At 38.7% G+C, this 21,034-nt stretch overlaps 1 protein-coding gene across 1 annotated transcript in view; it reads left to right on the top strand.

The window, feature by feature from the left end:
- Positions 1-16,884, top strand: part of LOC122791036 (chloride intracellular channel protein 4-like) — a 266,386-nt gene extending 249,502 nt beyond the window's left edge. Inside the window, exon 6 of the mRNA XM_044058811.1 lies at positions 16,241-16,884. Coding sequence (XP_043914746.1) covers positions 16,241-16,405 — 165 coding nt within the window. The 3' untranslated portion in view covers positions 16,406-16,884. The remainder of the gene's footprint in view (positions 1-16,240) is intronic.
- Positions 16,885-21,034: the final 4,150 nt, after the last annotated feature.

Here is a 21,034-nt window from a genome sequence, read left to right on the forward strand (position 1 = left end):
ACCGTCTTTTGTACAGTTTATTATTTGAATTTCTTTACTGCCCAGATCAGACTCCAACTTTTCTATCTCTCCAAATACAGTTACATTCATTACTAGTCAGCAAGCTTGAGGCAAATGTACTGAGACTCTGTATTATCTTGGCATTCATTGACCAGATGAGTGCCATTTGTATAACATGAAGCAACACATGCCAGCCTGATGGGCAAGCATGGACCAAATAGGATAAAAAGCTTATCTAAGTTAATCAGGATAAGCAGTTCTTGCAAATCCCTGAAGATGTAGTCACAGTCCTCTGTCCACTCCTTGTCAGGCCTACTCTGAAGTATTGTCTCTTTGATGGGTATAGTAACTTTTTAGGAGTTCAGTAGAAATCTATGGTAGTGTTTACTAGTCCAGAAACATATCTTTAATTATGTCATATAATCTCAGTTTCTTTCATTTTAACTGGTGGAGTCCATTTTTGTCAATCACATGCCCATAATTTAACATTTTGTTTTTGAAAAAATGAACAGTTGTCTGTGTGGCTTTATGGCCATGCTCTTACCATGTTTAAGACCCTTCACAGATTATCTGGGTGCTCTCCATTATTCTTCCCTTATCACTGGAATAATATCTTTATAGAAATATGTGTCAGGAATTTCCTGGCATACGTATCCCAATTGTCAAATGGCAAAGGCAGACACTGATCCAAAATCAGTCAGTTATACAGGATCAATCCTTTATGCATATTAATTGCCAGGATATTCTTAGAAGTTTCTTCTGTTTAAATTTGCACATATGCTCATGCATCATGGTAATTTTCAAGAACTACTCCCCCAGCAAGGAATGCAAACACAGTTTCCATTTTTATTAGCGGTTACTGTACAATCCTTAATGATGTATTGTCAGTACCTTTGAAATCTATAAATGTGCAAACATCCCCTAATTTATCCTTCTTTAACACAGGAATTCTGGACATTGTTCATTCACTAATATTAAAGCAATGTCATCTGCTTTATGCGTTTCACTACCTTTTATAGATATAACAGCATAAGGGATTACCCTGGCATAAATAAACCCAGGCTATTGTTTAGTTCTAGATCAGCTTTTGCCTTTGTACCTTTTAGTTTTTCTATGCCTTTATTAAATCCATAGCATCTGCTAAAAGGTGTGACAGATTTTCATACATAGTGAGTTGTTTTACTGTCCTTTGCTGCTATGTGCATCTTTGAAAAGGAGTACCTTCTCAGCTTTAATCCTTTCAATCTATGCCACACTGTGCTAACCCTGAATCACATTATGTACAACATTTTGCATATTACCATCATGTGTCACTGGCAAAAAAAAAATGTGCAATTTTTTTACATATAAAAATATTTGACAACACTGAGTTCTTTAATGTGAAAATAATCCCTTGAATTATTTCATGGAAGCAGTTTATAAAAAACTTTATCCATCTCCAATTTAAGTTTCACACCTGCTACTCCTAGACTGATATAATTGATTCTGTGTTTGTTTCATATAGTACAGATTTGAATGCATTAAGGCATAATTTGTATTTATTTATTTTACATTTGTTGACCGGGTTAGTCCAGCTGAGCATTTGGCTCATTTTCAGTGGAGACCCGGGGAGAAAAGCTCCAACAGTGAGTTTATAAATTTTACATACAACAGTTAAGAATTCGTACTTGCAACTAAACTATCAGTTATAAGATAACATTTAAAATAAATCATACAGAGAAACATCCCCTGTGTTTTCTGCCATTTTATCTGACCTTCTGCAGCCACCATTTTGTATGCATCCTACACTCTGTATTTGCTAATCACCTTTCTCTGTTGTTCTTGCATGTCCTCTCAGCATGGCTTTTTAAAACATCTTCTACAGCTTTTTTATTTAAACCAACAGATATTAGCTATGTGTAGCAGTTCCCTCAAACAAACAAACAAACAAACACACACACACACACACACACACACACACACACACACACACACACACACACACACACACACACACACACACACACACACACACACACACACACACACACACACACACACACACACATGGCATATCTATTTCTTAATAACTCAAGTGTGTCCTTAACTACTACTTCCATTGATACTATTACATTTAGAACTTGTCTATGTCTCAGGTCTTCTTTACATATAATTTGCTTTTTCATGTTTTCATAATGGTGCTAAGTGAATTACAGGAGCAAAGACAATTAGAACTAGTATTGATTAAAACAGCACTTCATGGTTGGCAATATCACCAGCCTTAAAACACTAAGCACTACATCAACATTATGTCCACCCTCAACAGAGATTTGGAGCCAACAACTAAATTATTTCTTCTGTAGGAGTGCAAGCTGCATGTACCCTGTTCTGGTATGGGGATTGTATTACTTTATTATTCTCACTTTAAGCCTGCACAACCATAGGGACAATTGTAATAGTAGGATTATATAAACCCTAGTACTACACTCATTTCTATGGTCATATGACTGCAGTGTGATGATTTTATAGTGGGAAGTTTAAGAATGAAGCTCCCACATTGGGATGGCACAGCTTAACCCCCCACATAAATACTGGTACTGCTATATACCTTTCAAAATTCAATATTAATGATTATTATAGGGCAGATGATATTGACAACTATGACATTCTATTTTTGGCAACACAACTTCCAATTATCTGTACTCCTGCATTCAGTGGAAACTTTTTTCCAGCTTATGCAGCACACAAATCCATTTCTTAGTAAACTGGAAAGTCATCCTACAAACTTGCAGCTACCTAAACTACACAGCTCTAATTTACGTTCCAAAATTCAGACTTCATATGAATTTTACTGTGCAGTTATTAAGGGTTTTGAATTTGAATGCTTTTGTAAAGTCTCTACAGATTTTTATGAATGATTTTTTCAAGTACGTTAAATGGTGCTACCCAGATAAGTAATATTCTGTAATTCCTAGCAGCTCTTAAGTTTACCGCTGCCCCCGTACTACTAATGGAAAGGGGCAGCTTCTAAATGCTTTATCCTATGCACAGGTCCCCTCAAATTATCCATGGTATTATCCCAGTTATTTTCATTAGGGGGTAATATATAATTACTGACCATGTGATAGGTAAGGCCAATCTCTAACCAAATGGGATAGGTTAATTTGAGCACAAAAAGGGAAAGTGGTTAGGCTTATAATGGCCTGCAAGGGCAGCTTGCCTATTGCTAACTTATAACTTATGTGCAGCCATTTAAAAACGATGCCTAAGCTCAGACATTATGGTTTCCTGTCACATTCATACCTCTCAACCTATTAGCGCAAGAAATCTGGGAAAAGCTAAAACTAATGAGGGGGGCAAAAGCAGCAAAACAGGGAAAGATTTTAAAAATTGTTCTTATAAACTTAGAAAGTTTTTAGAATAACAGGTTTTGAATTAGCATGTTTTTCTGAAGGATATAAAGTCTGAAACTCAGATGTCTATCATTACTTAGTAACTTCAATCTTCAACGATCTTCCAGAAAACCTCACATTTTATGAGGAACAAACCAAAAATCTAAGTCAAAACTCTGGACATTCTGCAAAAATCTGTACAGTTGAGAGGCATGACACCCAAACTACTAATTATTTACTTTATTTTATTTTACATTTGTTTACCAAAAGTGCCCAACTGGGCTGAAGCCCATTTTCAGTGGAGGCCTGGGGAGAAAAGCTCCAGTACAATAAAAATGCAACAGAGATGAATGATGACTAAGAAGTTATGTACTTACCATAACATTCCATCTGTGTTGTCAAATCTTCATTCATCCTTGACAGATGGGTTCAGTTCCAGTATTGGAGCAGAGTCAACTGACTCGGCCATTACTACAGCTCACACCAACCAAAAACTTTCAAATTTATCTCTACCCAGAATCCCTGTCCATCAGATTGAGTTTGCAGAAAGGATATGGAAACATATAAATCATATGCACACAAATATATATATATATATATATATATATATATATATATATATATATATACCAGGAGGAAGTCTTATTTACTGTGCTGGACTAGACAACAGTATAAATTCATTTAGATCTGCTCCACCAAAAACCTTTTAGGTCAGGAGATGGGGGGGAGTCAAGGATGAATGGAGATTTGAGAACACAGATGGAACATAAGTACTTAACTTCTTTACCTGATGTTATCAAACTTCATTCCATCCTTGATAGATGGAATACAGTCCCCAGCTACCTAAAATCTTGGGTGGACTTCCTGAGCACTGTCGAGCCAAAGGATGATCATCCCATAAAGACCAGGTTCAATTTGTAATGAGTAGTAATGGTTGGGGGAATAGCCCAGGTGGCTGCTGCACATATGTCGTCCATCGAAGCTCTGGATTGAAAGACAGCTAATGTAGCTATAGACCATGTAGAATGTGTTTTGACTGGTTTGATCAAGGTTAAGTTATTCTTATCATAAATGAATGACATACAGTCTTTCAGTCACTTGGAAAGAGTAATTTTGCTGACTGCATTGCCCAACTTTTCACTAGAGAAAGAAACAAATAATTGACTGGACTGTCTTATGTTTTTGGTCCTGTGAAGATAGACGCATAGTTGTCTATGGATTTCTAATTCTAATAGGTGCAAGGCACTCTGTTCTTTACTAGAGTGGTTAGGGAAGAAAACTGGTAAGTCAATGGTCTGGTTAATGTTAGTCTGTGATGCAACCTTGAGTAAAAAGGAAGGTAGTTTGAAAAGATGCCCTATCCTTGTGGAAAACTATGTAAGGGGGTTCGGATGATAAATCTTGAATATCTGAAATCATTCTGGCAGCAGTTATGGCTACCAAGAAGAGTGTCTTGCAGGATAAAAGCTTTAAGTCACAATTCACAGAGGGTTCAAAGGGAGAATGTATCACTGCCTGAAGAACTAGGTTCAAGTCTCAAGGAGGGGTCAAGTCTTCGAAAAGAGGCTTTAACAGAAGAGTGCCTCTTAGAAATGATTTACAATTCCTATGAGAAACTGAGGAATATTCATCTAAGCCATTATGAAAATTAGAGATAGCAGCTAGTTGTATTTTGATAGTGGAAGGAGAAGCCCCAGTGTTAAACAGCAAGGCTAAAAAGTCCAGAACATTTTCTGTGGAAGCTGTAAAAGGATCTATTTGTTTTTCAAAGGCCCAAAAAGTGAATCTCTTCCACATATTGGTATACAGCTTCCTAGTGGAAGGTTTGTGGGCAGATAAAAGAATGTGGTGTACTAGGGAGGAAATATAAGGATGTGTCAAATTCAAAAGTAAATATATATGTTCCAGTGAAATATAATTTCTGTCTAGCCTAGCCCAGTTATTGTACATTGAGCAATAATATGTAAATTCCCTCTGAATTTCTACTACTGAATTCACATTTTCCATTCCAAATATTTTCATAATTTTCTTCAGAAATCTACCCTCTTTTGTTATAGTTTCCTTTTTTGGCCCCATAGATACATTCTCATTGTTGCAAATCAAATTATAGTCCCCACCTCTAAGTAATATTCCTTGCTAAAAGATGATTATTTCTCCCAAGATTTTTTAAGCTCCATAATGGCAGTTTTAGGTGGAGTGTCAATTCATGCCAATGTAGTCCTCATCCCTTGGCAGTAGCTCCTTACTATCACAAATCTGCTGTCATCTTTTCTCCCTCTTCTATCACTATTGGATCTTCTCTTGCCATTGATATAAGCACTGCTGTTTTCCTTTGTCTCTGATATTCTGCTAAATATCCATCCTGAAATCCTTTCTTTATCAAAGATTTCATTATCAAATGCACATGATAATTTCTTTCCAAATGTGTCTCCTGTAGCATTGGTAGTTGTATTCTGCATTTCTTAATATAATTACACATTTTTTTTCCTTTTTGTTTATATTTGTGAGACCATTCACATTCCAAGATAATATAGAAAGTTTCACCATTATGATAAAATGTCATTATTCGCACACATTTTGTGTGACAGCATTTTTACATGTCTGTTTCCAGCTTTTGTGATACATGCACCCACTAATATTTGGCAGGTTAATCCTTTATACAATTTCTTATCATCAACATTGGAACCTATCTCATGTTTTACAAAATTTTTTGTTTTGATGAAAAGCCCAAAACATACAAAAAAACCACCCCAGGACACCCTCTCTAACCTGTTAACTTAATGCAAACACAAAAAAAACATGTACATCTTTAAATAATGATGTTTAACCCTCCTAATAGGAATAATTGCCAAAATAGACATCTGCAAACACATAGGCCTTAATTAACCTAAAATTGAGGTTATCCATGCTAAGATGCATATTATTGCCTGTGCTTCTAATTATGCTTCTTGATCCCTGTTATGTTTTTATCTTTATTCCACTTCCAGATGTGAAAAACAAATTGCATGCTTTCAGAAAACATTAACTATTAACCTTAAGGAAAACATAATTCTGGCTTTTTACTGCCCTATTATCAGCTTGCCTCCATGGAAATGTAAGAGAAAAAATGTAGTCCTCAACTGCAGGCTTCTAAAGACACACTGAAACATTTATTGCTATAAGAAAACTTTTCATTATATTCAGTGCTCTGTTATTTGCTTGTTTTCTCTCAAAAGGTGTTAGATTAATCTAGGATTCTTAGTCCAAACATTCATCTTTGCAAAAGTAAGCAAAACATATCAGTTTGAAATATACTATGATCCATGTCCTTTTGCACTCCACCTCCACGTCAACAACTAATGATTACAGCCTATTAACATAAACATGCTTTTGTCTAGCCTTTTTTTTCTCTTTTTGGATTGTAATGCCTACATTTCTTATTACTAAAAAGATGAAAGAGAAAAGAGGCATCTGCTTACTTTAGTATCTTTGCCACATATAATAACAGCATTACATTCAGAGCTATCTGAGGAGGAGCAACTGATCTGTGACATATAGCAATAAGTAGCCTGTTTTATTTTTGCTTATTTGTAGTAATTATTGCTTATTGTAGATATATATATATATATATATATATATATATATATATATATAGCACTTTTATTGTATACTGCATACTTGTACTGCATTTTATAGCTGTTGGCTCACTTGTGATTAACATTTCTGTAGTGTTTTCTCCCACCCATCCTCCCTATTGGCATCTTGTATTTATACCTGCTGGCCTTGCAGTTGCCCGCACTTACTCTAAATTTGATCTTGCACACTCCTCCCAGTCTCCCAGTCTAGTGTCATTATCTCATTATGCTTAATACAGAGAGAATTTCCTTCTGTTCCTCCTTTCTCCCTTTCTAAAAAAAAAAAAAAAAAAAATTGTTGAATATCCTTGTGTTCTGACGGTGCTTCTCAAATATTTTGGAAATATAGAGTATATTTTAGTGAATTTATTAAACCTGTATTTGCCTTAATACTGCTGCAATTCAAGTGCTCTAGGATGCACTGCATCTGAATTATTTTAGTGTGTTTTAGCTGCTTTTCTGTATATATATATATATATATATATATATATATATATATAGACTTTTCTGTATATGTAGACTAGATACTTATTCTACTGTATTACTGCTTCTTAAATCATTTTTCAGTTGTGCACTTGCCTTGCTTCATTTAAATTTTTTTAATTTTGTAGAGTTTTAATTGTATATACTGTTTAGGGCTACACACTCAAGTATGTTAGCCTTTTTTGTGTTTATTTAGTGTATTATTGCATTGTTTAGCCTGTTTTAACCAAAAAAAAAAAAACTATCTTGTTAGCTCGTTTCCCGCTTTTCCTAGCTACTATAGTCCAGATCCCAGGCTTTGCTGGTTTCAGGACTTTATTTTCTGTGTTCAGAGCTATCCAGACCTTGCTGTGGTAGAGGGACGTCCTACTGCTTACCAGTGGGAGTGGTGAACATTGTATTGTCTGACACTAGAGGAGTGATTTCCAGCTCTGAAATTGTAAATTTAGCCATTTTGGGCTGATTTCTATCCCTTTCAACTTTCTGACTTAAAAACACACATGTTTGAGCTTTTTTCACATTGTGCAGCACCGCCGGGCTATGGTTAAACTATTCCAGGTGCCAGAAAGTCTGCTCTTCAAATTCTGCCTTAGAACTAGCTGGTTTCTCAGTAGTAGCACTAAAATCTGAACCCCTGTGACTAGCACTTGCTCTAGAACCTGCTGGAAAGCACTAGGAAGCCTTAAACTGATACAAACACTCAACTCTCCTTGTTAATAAGGATAAATTAATTGTAGGCACTAAACAGCCTATAATTACAAAGTACCTTGCAAAGGTTAGGGAAAACAGCTCTTGTACTTTACAAAAAAGCACCTAAACAGGCATGGCCAAGGGTAAACTTCTGATGATTTCTCCTGTCCACCTGGTGAATCTGGGCATACTGGGGCAATGCAGCAACTGCCTCATGTACACAGACAACCCTCTCCTCCTACCACCCAACACTACAACCTGCGAGAGATGCACTTACATAGCCAAACTGGAAGCAAAGCTCCCTCCAGCCAGAATTGTGCTAGACAGTCAAGAGGAGAAGGATAACACCTGCACTACACCTCAAGCAACACATAGCCCTTCAAAACCCACACCATCAACACCCACACATAGCAACACTAAACCCACATATGCGGAGGCCCTTAACATTATCCTGCCCAAGCAACAAGGACCTCCGAAGCTGAAACGCAAACACCAGTCACAACCAAAGTGACACATAGCTCACAACACCAGTATGCCACTCAACAACAGTGTGCCACCCAACAACAGCCGCTAAGGCAAGACAATGTACCCAACACTTTAGTCATAGATGACTCTATAGTCAGGCACACTGATGTCTCACCAGGCTGAACAAGGAGAAAATTACAGTCAGCTGCCTGTCAGGTGCCAGGATCCACCACATAATGCACGCACTCAAGTCACTCCACAACAAGTACAAATATGACTCTGTCATTGTCCATGTTGGAGTGAATGACTTGAGATGTAGCTCGCTGGACTACATGAAAAGAGACATGGAAGAGCTCTCAGATCATGTGTCCCAGGCAGGTATGACCCTAGCCCTGAGTAGCATCCTGCCTTCGCCCAGAATGATACCAGAGTATAAGGACAAAATGATTGACTTCTACAATTGGCTAAGCTTTTGGTGTAATTCAAAGGGGATCCAGTATCTGTCTGCTTGGGATGACATGATCGACAAACCACGATGCTTTGCCAGAGATGGTCAGCACCTGTCACCCCTGGGATTCAGGTTACTGGCTAAAGCTCTCGCCACACCTATGGTGCCTTTTTAGGCAAGGTTCAAAGGACAAAACCACCACTGTAACAGATACAAGCATGCAAAATCTGAAGGTAATGCTACTAAATGCTAGAAGTCTAAACCTCAAAATGCACTCTCTCGAGGCACTCCTAAAAATGGAGAACATCGATATCTGTGCAGTAACTGGGACCTGGTTCAAGGCTCCAGAGAGCACCCCTGCAATACCAGCCTACAACTCTTACCACACTTTTCGGCCACCAAACCAAGACCAAAACACTAAAGGTGGAGGAGTGTCCATATTCACCAAGGATATTCACACCTCCAGGCTAGTTGCCCAATGCAATGCATCTGAAATTCTCCAGATGCAACTAACACTAGGTAAGACTGCAATCCAAATTGTAGCTTGCTACCGATCTCCCACCATGTCCCAAGATTCACACTACACCTTTCTAAACATACTGGACAATATTAAAATACAACCAAACACCCTAATACTGGGTGATTTCAACTACCCTGCCATTAACTGGGAAAACTACTCGGGTACCAACACCTTTTCCCAACGGTTCTTGGAATTCATAAATTCCAACACCCTGGATCAACTAATCCATTGTCCCACCATGGGCTCCAATATCCTAGACCTGGTCATTACCAACATGGGAGATAGATGCTCCACAACAGTGGTCACCCCCTCATTGGTCAGGTCTGACCGTAAGCAAGTTACCCTTGACATCCACATCCCACCCCCACCCCCCAGTAAGGAAGCCTCAATAAAAAACTTCTCCAAAGCCAACTTCATGCTACTCAAGTCAGAAGTGACAAACTTCATGACACTCATGCAGATGGGAGCTGAAAGTTTGACTGCTGAATCCTACACTAAGGCACTGTACAAGCACATCCACTCATACATGAATCATGCTATCCCAAATAGAACCAACACCCTCCTCCAAAAAAAGGAAGCCAATCTGATGGTCCCCCGCCATAAACAAACTATACAACAGAAGAAAGAAACTGTTGCAGAAAAGAGAAAAATCCCAGGATGCAAAAGACTCCCTTACCAGACTCAGTAAGAAGCTGAGATCCCTCATAAAATCCTCCAAAGTTAGTTACAAAAATAAAATTGCCAAAAATTTCACAGAAAACCACAAGGCATTCTATTGTTATGTCAATACTCTAAATGGCAATGCTCATATATGCCCTGAGCTACAACAGAATGGCATTAAATATACTGATCCCAAGGATATTGCCAATATCCTGGCAGATCAATTTAGTGCAAACTTCACCCCCTCTCACTCCCTTAAGGGCCCATCTCAATACCAAAAGATTGCCAAATTCTGGTAATCACAGCAACACAGGTAGAAACCGCACTCTCCAAAGCTAAGAATACAGCATCCATGGGACCAGACAACATCCCGGGCTGTGTACTACATGAACTAGAAAATGAACTGGCACCTCACCTAAGTGTCATGTTTAATCATAGCCTCACTTCAGGCTTTGTGCCCACTGAGTGGCGCACAGCTACAGTTATCCCAATCCACAAGGGGTGATCCACCATGGATCTCGGAAACTACCGCCCCATCAGTCTGATGAGCCTGCAAGGGCATGGAATGCATTATCATAGAACTTATAAACAAAGACATTGGCAACCTTCAAACACTAGACCCCACCCAGTTTGGGTTCATGAAGGGCTGATCTTGTTTCCTGAACCTGACTGACTTCTTTGAATCGGTCTCCAGAGCTGTAGACGAGAGTAAGGCAGTGCACACGGCCTATCTGGACCTCAACAAGGCCTTCGACATCATCCCCCACTCTGGAATCATAGATAAACTTGCTAAGCTGGGCATAAATCCCTACGTCACTCGATGGGTTTCCAACTGGCTTACTGACAGAACTCAGACTGTAAAAGTAGCCGACTCCAAATCCAGCTCCAGACAAGTGACAAGAGGAGTACCTCAGGGTTCAGTCCTGGGACTTCTCTTGTTTGGCATCTACTTCTCTGAAGTACAGGCCAACACTAAGGCACTCTGGCTAACAAAGTTCGCAGATGACTGCAAACTGGGATCCATTATTGAATCCCCAAGTGATGTGGATATTCTACGAAAGGGCCTTACAGAAACAGATGCTTGGTGCCAGAGATATGGGCTCAAGCTTAATGCCAAGAAATATATAGTTATCCCTTTTGGAAAAAACATGTACCTATGAATTACCACATAGGTGGCAGTGCACTAAACACCGAAAGTGTGATGAGAGACTTAGGGACACAGGTGGACAGTGGTCTCACCTTTGATAACCACATCACCACAACAATCAGGAAATCATTCTATGTGGCACACCTCATCACTAAGGGCTTTTCATCCAGAAAAAAGGAGGTCATTGTCCCACTGTACTCATCCCTCATTAGACCCATTATGGAGTACAACCCCCCCATTTGGTATGTACCTCACAAGACATATGCAACAGCTGGAAAGGCTGCAGAAATACCTCACTAAAAGAATCACAAGCCTAAAGCAGATGCCCAATACTGACCATCTAAAAAAAACTCCAGCTATACTCTGTGGCATATCATCTACTCCGAGGCGATCTCTGCTTAACATACAAGGCCATGTCAAACCCTGAGCTGTTGGACATGCTCCACTTAAAGAAATCACAATCCCTCAGAGCCACATGCTCTAGGGATCTAAACCTTGTCATCACAATGAACAAAACATGCTGGAGGGATAGGTTCCTGACCCAGAGACTCCCAATACTCTGGAATAGACTGCCTATATATGTCAAGCAGAGCACCTCCTTGGCGCTCTTCAGAAGGAACCTTGATGATTGGATGGGAGACAAGAAATTCACCCCAGGGATCACGTCAGTCACCCGGCTAGACAGGGGTCCAGGGAAGTAGATATTGTGGGAAGAAATATCCAGGGAATTGTTATGGCTAGGCTTGTATAAGCCCTAGCCTAGTACCAACCTATGAACATATGAACTAAAAATGCTTTACTGTAAAGCATGTAATTTATATTGTGAAAAGTTTCATAGAAATATTGTTGAGAACAGAAATTGTTTTACTTACAGTTACCTTTTTCCTTCCTCTTCTCCTTCCCTCAATGTCCTTCCAAACATTAATGACATGAAGTGAGACAAATGCCTTTCAGTTCCCCACAAGTCTGACAAGTCAACAAAAGTGCACTCTTTCTACTTTTTCTTATATAGCTGTATTTTAGAAATGCAATTGATGCTTTACAGTCTCAGATTTATTCACTAATTTCTGTGTTTTCGTCTTCTGGTTCATCTCCCTCTCCCAACTCCAGATTCCAGTTCAATTCCAAGGTTATCATAATTTTTTTAGTCAACTCTTGTGCTTTTCTCTCTCTCTCAAGCATTTTCCTTTAGGACAGTGGAAAAAGTTTCACTGGCAAAGTCTCTCTGTGCATTTTATTATCAGAATAATGAGAGCCCCCTTCTTCTTGATGGCTCACTTTTTGTTGGGCAGACTTATATATTTCCTCCTTAGCCTGTTCTACATTAAAAAATGAGTTTGGTCCTCAAGAAAAAAATATTCCGAAGACAACTGAATATAGCAGGTTAAATATCACACCTGCTTTTTGACATTCCATATTGCTGGAATAAATTTATTTCTCTTCTGCCTGGTGTAGAGTGAATAATCATTTTCCACAAACATTCTACTCTCTCCAACTTTTAATACTTTGCCCTTTTACCACAGTTTTGTCAGGATTAACTCTTTCTATTGGTAGGTTTATTAATGCAGGCCTTGGCTGCTTTCTCTTGACCAGATTTGGAGTATACATGTAATGTGACCTTTCAGTTATCAGTTCCTGCTGTGGAATACTAATCCAGTTGCTTATTTGTGCTTTTATAAAATTAATACAGTTTGCTCCTTCTAGTTTCTCTCATCCAGCAGAAAATCTCAGACTTTCCCTACATGTTCTGTCCTGTAAGTCTACCATTTTTTGAAACATCTCTTCTTGAACAGTTTCATACTCAGCCAGACTTTTCTTCATTTTGACCTGTGATTTTTTCAGTTTTATCAGCTCATCTGAATATATTTTTTAAGGTTGCTTCCATTTTTTCCAGCCTTTTATTATCTGAGTTGATATGATCCTGCAGTGTTTTGTTTAATCAACTCTGAGCAGATCTGACTTATTTTTTCCTCTGGGTTACTGGTAGCCATGTCTTGCACCAAAGCTGGAGACTGAACTGTTATTTCTGAACAGCTGCAGGATTCTTCCCAGTCAGTGTTTTCTCATGACATTTTCTAGTTGATTTTCTTACAGGCTCTCTGAATTTCTTCTTTGCTGGCATTCAGGCACTGTTCTTACTAACCAGTAACTGAATTTACTAAAACTGACAGAATTTCTGGCCCTTGTCTTTCAGTATCTTTTTTATGGTAATAGTGTGCAGCTATCTTGGAAAGTCCCTTGACATTCATGTCTTGAACACACAAGCCATTTATAGCCATTTATAGTTGGAGGCAGCCTCATAATTCCCTATGGTATTACTGTAGTAACTGCAATATTTTGTTAGCTTGTTCTGTCATGAAAAAAATCAATCAGTACTGTTATTTTTAATATTAATTACTTCTAGGTTTACTGTAGATTGCTGTATCACAATATATGAGCATCAGTAAGCTGATTTGATAAGCAAACACCGTTTTAAATTGCTATGCATGCACTGCATGTGAAGAAACACTGCAAACTGTGTTGTCTGAGTGCAACAGATGTGTTGCTTCCAGTGTGTTTGTGACCTTTGTGATATCTATGCAGCTATGTACTTAACAGGCAACATACTGTCCACTGGTCTATCACTGCATATCATGTCCCCAAGAATCAAAAGTTGGCTGTAAGCAAAGATGAATGGGCATGTGCACATACCACATGTTTCAGAGAAGGGAGTGAACAGTGTTAAATAAGGTAAACTAGGAGTGCACACTTGAGATGGGAGAAGACGGTGACATCCTGCTTAGGGGAACCACTGATCTATGATGCATACAAGCAGGTATTTGTAGGGCAGCCAAAAAGATAAGATTCTGTACTTGTGTGTTACTGGTGAGTTGTGTTTTCACTATTACAAAGGTGATGTTTCCTTTTAGCACACTGACGCTAAACACACAATCCCAGTTACATAATACTGATATATCCCTGTCTGTCCCCCAGGCAGTTCATGTTTTTGTCAAACATTCCCAATTTTCCCTAATATTTTTACCTTCTACCTCATAATGTTATTAATCTTTTACGGACATCCATAGCATACAGAAGCTCCAGTATTGATACAGACTACTACATATTCAGAGGGGTGTGGCCAACAGATGCATATAGTGTGTGCATATTCACTCTGAAAGGAAGCCTGTCTATTCCCAGTCTATGTGCATGGCTCCCCCTTTGACTCAAAGTGATCTTATGGTGATGTTGCCACTAAAGATACTCAGCCTCTACTTCCATATTGACAGCAATGACCAGACAAGACATTGCAGTAGATAAGTTAGGAGTCATCAGCAGAATGCATTCAGTTCTCCATGGGGCATGAAGTCATTTACATGTATAACACATGTCATTCAAAGACAGGATATTGTTTGTATACCTCATTCAGTGTGAGTAACTAGGTGCATTTGCAAATCATTACCTTCATGAATCCCATCCCCCCCAGCAGTGATGTCAGAGTTTGCTTACATTTATATTTGCAGCTGGGCCACTGCAACTGCCTGCCAGTCAGGTACACAGGGAATGGACGTGCAGAGGTAGTGTTGCTATGCTACAGCAGCATGGTTGGCAATTTGGCTCTAGTTCAGAACTTTATTCAATGCTATCCACATGCATGTGTACACATGCAAATGTACAATTGCTGTCACCTCCAAACTTACGTCAAAAACACAGAATTGGGTTTTAGCACCTTTGACTTGTTTTGTTTGCTTCTCTTAGCATCTTACTACACATTTGTTAGCCACTGCAGTTATATTTTTACTTCAATGCTTAAATCAGGGCTTTGGGTCATAATAGCTCGATCTTCTGATACAGCTTTGACAAGATCATCTGCCCCTTTGTATCTATAGCCTCTGTGCCCTCCCTTACTGAACTGAATTTCAACTGACCAAAAGCATTCTTAGACGCACAGTGTTATCTCTTCTAAAACTAAAGGTTGTCTCCCACTTGTCTGCCACTGGTGCCTGTTGAGACACTTTTTAGTACATTACAAACACCTCCCCCCAAGAATGTGCTTCTTAGAAAAAAGAGTAACAGAAGAGTAAGTGTGAAACAAAATAATTTACAGAGCAAGATACCCTGTAAATGATTACTACATTCCAAGCTTCAGTCAGACTACACATTGCTAACATGTTCTGTAGCAACACTGGGTTAAGAGATATGTGAAGGCTTATGCATTCTGCAGACTGGTTGGGCATTACTAAATATAGATATCAGAACTTGAAGGGAAAAGGCTCAGGACAGTACTAAAATTTTGTTTTCTCTAAGGCATGCAATACTTTCCATCAAATGATCCCTAAAGCAACTGAAAAGCAGTACTCACTGAAGGCTGCCTAAAACCCAGAGAAACCTTTTGTAATTACTGCCCATGCATGCACATATCCTCCATAAGTTATTAGATCAGATTAGGGACCAGACCAAAATGTTAGTACTGTTGTTTTATCATTACGTCTGTACTGGTTGCAGGCAGTGGATGCCGAGGAGCTGTACTACTGAATAAGAAGGAGGCCCGGCATTGCATTAGTTGATCTTATGCACATTAATTCAGTGCTCTGATTGCAGAGACTTCTGTAATGCAAGTGGAATCATGCAAAATAACTGTGACATTCATGTTGTCAGTAATACTGTGCATCAACACTCTGGTCTTCCACCATTCATTTATAATGCATGCCTTATTATCCCTTGTAAAAATTTGCCTCTAATGAATTAACCATATTACTGCTGCAAGCAGCTCCACTTAAAGTTTTACTGTAAATAATACTTTAAAGAATACTTGCTTATGATAATTAATTGATAATGTATCTGTTTTTTACTTTGTTTTTACAGGTAGTGTGCAAAGAATATCGTAAATTCGGTATTCCAAAGGAGCTTACTGCACTTTCTAGATACCTTTCCAATGCCTACAAAAGGAAGGAGTTTGCTAATACATGTCCAGAAAACAATGAAATTATAAATGCATACAAGTCTGTGGCTAAATATTATAAAATATAACTATAACTTTTCCTTGGGTCTCTCAGTCAGCAACAGTTCCTTAAAATGTAAAACAGAAGCAGCTGCAAAATTCATGAATGGGGTTTACTGGAGATATTCGGACATTGCATTAGTTTTATCAAACCACCTCATTCCTATTTTGATCAGTGCAACAAAACTGCTCGACTTTTTCACTCTGGAAATTTCACTATAAGAAAAGCAGTCCACACCTTTAAGACAAGAGAAATACAGATTAAATTATATAAAATATGTGGTAGTTTTTTGACTGGATGAAAACTGACACGTGACATTAAATTACTGCAGAACCATTAACAGCTCATCCAGTGTCCCAGTTTCCTCTCTGTATTTATTGTCTTATAGGCCATGGTGGTGATGTGGTTAGCATTGTCTCCTCACAGTAAGAGGTTCTCCCATTTGATTCTCGGCTGGAGCGCCTTCTGTGTGGAGTCTGCATGTCCTCCCCGTGGTTGAATGACATTTAAGACATGCAGGTAAGTGCATGCGTGAATGGGTGTGCCTTCTTTGAAGGTCGGGTGTCGGGCTGGCAACTCAGCACTGTAAAAATCTACTGCCAATCATTAGTGGACCAGAGTTCCACTGTGGCGACACCTAACCGGTAAAAGCCGAAAGACGTTTATTTTTTTTAGCGAACATCTATTAGTGTGTTATCACCCAAGGTGTTCTGCAAAAAAAAAAAAAAAAAATACCATAAGTGCTTTAAGTGTTCAGGACCACTCCTAGCAAGTACCTCACCAGCTATCCATTGTAATTCTTTATATTTTGCCACAGTTGTACACCATATTATTATACTGTTACAGGTTTAGCCACCTTGTTATTCTGCAGTAAAAAATAAAAACAAGTTATATGCACAAAAATTTTTGATAGTTATGCTAATGCTAAGAGCACTCAAATTCCTCCTCAACTTTACTGAATTCTAGTTTTCACTAATTGAGGCAGACTGTAGACAGTACAAAAGATTGAACAACCAGTATTCCTGACTGAGAGACAATGGCTAAATGGCAGTTCAATGTTCTGCAAACTTACAGTTCACAAAGTTGTATATAATAGCAGTAGTAATAATAATAATAGTAATGCTTCATGATGTAAAGTATTTATATTGCCTCTTTTAATGTATAGTTTAGCAGGTTTGGGTTTGAACAGTTGACTTGTAGACTAAATCAATTTGCTGCCTACTTGTAAATACAATACAAAACTTAAACTATCCACCATATACTAATTCCAAAAGTGTGTTTATGAAATAATACAAAGATACTTTTGACTGGAAGTGTAGCAGGTTGCTATTATTCTGCTGGTGGGGGCACTGGCAGTTCAGCAGGGGAGGTGTTTGTCACATTTAACCAGGTGATGCTAAAACTACTTGTTACATCACTTAACTACCCAGACATAGATATTGGCAACTAGTCCATTACTCAACCAAAAGTGATTTTACCCTCCAGTTTAATAGCACCTCTTTGGAACAGACCCTTCTCCCACTACACACACACACACACACACACACACACACACACACACACACACACACACACACACAAATCTTAGCTCCATGAAGCTGAGTAGGACACATAGTTTGTATGTGCCTTTTTCTTCAGTTATTCAGTGGAACATACCAACAGCAACTTCTCATTCCATTTGCATTACAATTTGTGTTGCCTGTATTTCTTTTTCATATTGTAAATACCATTTCATCTGAATGTTTTAAACTTCTGAACAATGTCTTTTTATTCAATGTGTTAAATAAAACTTTTTAAATACAAAGTGCATTTGAATGGTTTGTAAGAAAAGAGCTGTGGAAAATAAAATATACTCTCTGCAACTGAAGTTGTTATGGCTAGAAGACTGAGAAAATCTTTGCAGACTTTGAATCTGACTAGCAACTGATCATGCCCAAGTAACAGGCTCCTCTTAGTCATAGACACACGGTTCTTGGAAACATCACGACTGACTGACAGGAAGGCTTTGGAAGTATGAAACATTAACTGCCACATTATTTAGTTGTACCAGGAGATCTGAATAAAAGACAGACTACTTTACAGCCATACCCTGCTCTGTAACTTATCACAACAGCAGGTAGAAATGTTTTGAAGGTTCATTTTCACTTTGGACCTGTAGCTGCATTAGTTATCCTCAGGGCTACATTTTTCAGTGTCTCATGCTCCCTTAGAGCTATATGTAGTGAACAGGCCAGAGATAAAACCAAAGACTAAGAACAGTCCAATCTATAAGCACTTCAGTGGTGGATCAGACTGCAGAAGATCTCAGGATCTCAGTGACTGTGAGAGAGAGAATGTTTTAGCAAGATGAGGATCTCTAACCATCTTTGACCTTCCTTATCAGTGGGTTCTTGATTTTCAGATTGTCAGCTTTCCTGCAAAAGGATTCATATAGGTTCATTGGTGCTTACTAGGCTGACAACCACAAGGGCCTTTTTAAGCCTAGCCATGCATCCCAAATCTCTGACAAGTTCTGGTACCCTTGATAAGTGTAAGCAGGGGCTTGGAAGATTAAACATTTACAAGCAAGGGCCTGGGAAATAAACCATTTATAGATTGCCTGTGTCCATTAGAAATACAGGTGCCAAGCCAGGGTGAATTTCCTGTTCCTCATCCAACTGTCCAAATTACACTTGACTTGGGTTAGGGAGGAACTCTGCTTTATATGTATGGCGAGACTGTTCCAGAGAAGGGGTAGTTTCTGAGGTAAATACCTGTCTTTCCAGCAGGTCATATCTATATCACAAGTAGGGTTTAAGTCTTTAGAACAGGTAATTCTGGTATTTGTTTTGTGAATATGCAGGATATCCATCAGAGTGGGGTCTGACAAATCCTTGTATGCCAGGCATATATCTTCCCTCAACAGCCTGTAGGAAACAGAATACAGGGATAAGGCCTTGAGGCAGTCTGCAAAGGGCATGTTACTTACACCCTAGATTGTTTTAGTGAGGAACCACTGTGGACATTTCAATTGCTGGATATGCCTGGTTAGGTTTATACGAAAGGGGGAATTGTACTCAATGACAGGTCTGATGAATGATATAGAGGACCAATGACTTCCTTGGACCTACATGCCATAATTTTGTTCATACGTTGCATAACACAGAGTGATTTCTTCACTACTGGATGCATGATGGTCAAAGGCTAGATTACTGTGTATGTGTGTGTGTGTGTGTGTGTGTGTGTGTGTGTGTGTGTGTGTGTGTGTGTGTGTGTGTGTGTGTGTGTCCAAGTCTCTGACTACTAGGTCAACTCTTAGGAGTGTGCTGTCAACATATTAGTTACCAGTGGTGGACGGCTTCCTGAAGGATACTATTACACATTTCTTGGCATTTAGTTTTAGTCCATGCCTCTGTCACAGTTGTCTGTGAAAGTCCTTCTTAGAGAACATTTGTGTTGGTGGGGGATTCAACCACAGCTCCTAATTTGATTCTTGTTTCATAAGGATGCAAAAAATAGACAAGAGATTTTTAGGAATGTTGAATAGCATTATTTTTAGGTTAACTTGGATCCTTTTTATTATTTTATTTTAAGGAAAGGAGTGGGGGTTGGTTTTTACTACAGTTGGACTGATTTGTATTTACAGTGGAAACGTTTACACTCTCACTTCAACTGCTATTTAACTAATTGTTCTTAAATGTATTAACCATTAAGTTTTATAGAACGCTACTCTGTATTTAATAACAAAGAAACTGCAAATTCAACATATTTTGGATTGGATTTTTTTACTTGATTTACTACGTTTAAGAGATCTAGTTTAAGTTTTATAACAGTTAATAACAGTACTGAGTTCATATTGAGAATACCTGGTGGAAAGTTTCTCACAGTGTTTGATTTTTTTGTGCTAAGTTTGTGACACTTGGCTTACTGAAACTTTGAGGGACTCTGCATATTTTGTTTTATTATTACAACTCCTAATTTGCCATCATCTGCAAGTTGTCAGCCAGTGGCCATTGACATTAGCCTTGACTTCAGAGAAGTAAATGCCAAAAAGGAACAGTTCGGGGACTGATCCCTGAAGGACTCCAATTGTGACTGACCTCTTTGTAGAGGTGGACTCCATATTTCTAACTTCCAGAGTCCTGTCTGTGATCCAGCTGGCTATCCACTACATGGACATAAGGGTTTGTACCTAACCTCTTAAGTTTGTCAACAATGCCTGAGTGGGGTATTGTGGCAAATACCATGTCAAAGTCAAGGTACGCAGTGTGAGCCATTCTGCCATTATCCATTGTTTTGATGACCTTCTCAAAGAAGTCCACCAGGCTGAGTAGGCATGACCTGCCCTTGATGAAACCAAATTGGTTCTGGACTAGTGTCTGGAGGTTTCATATGTCATTATTGATCATTTCTATGATAATTCTTTCCATGGCTTTGCATATGAGTGTAGTTTCCAGGGTCTGTAGATGGCCCACATTTGTGCAGAGGGATAACTATTACTGTTCACCATTCATGAGGCATGAAGCCTGTTTGGAGGCTACATTTAAACAACAATTCCAGAGGGCCTGATAGGTCATGTTTAATGCTATTTAGAAGGCATCCTGGGATATTGTCTGGGCCCATTGATGCAGTGTTCTTCACCTTAGAGAGAACACTGAAGACTTGTTCCCTAGTGATA

Source organism: Protopterus annectens, chromosome 16.part0 (assembly GCF_019279795.1).
Source record: "Protopterus annectens isolate FY-2018-M chromosome 16.part0, PAN1.0, whole genome shotgun sequence".
NCBI lineage: Eukaryota > Metazoa > Chordata > Ceratodontiformes > Protopteridae > Protopterus > Protopterus annectens.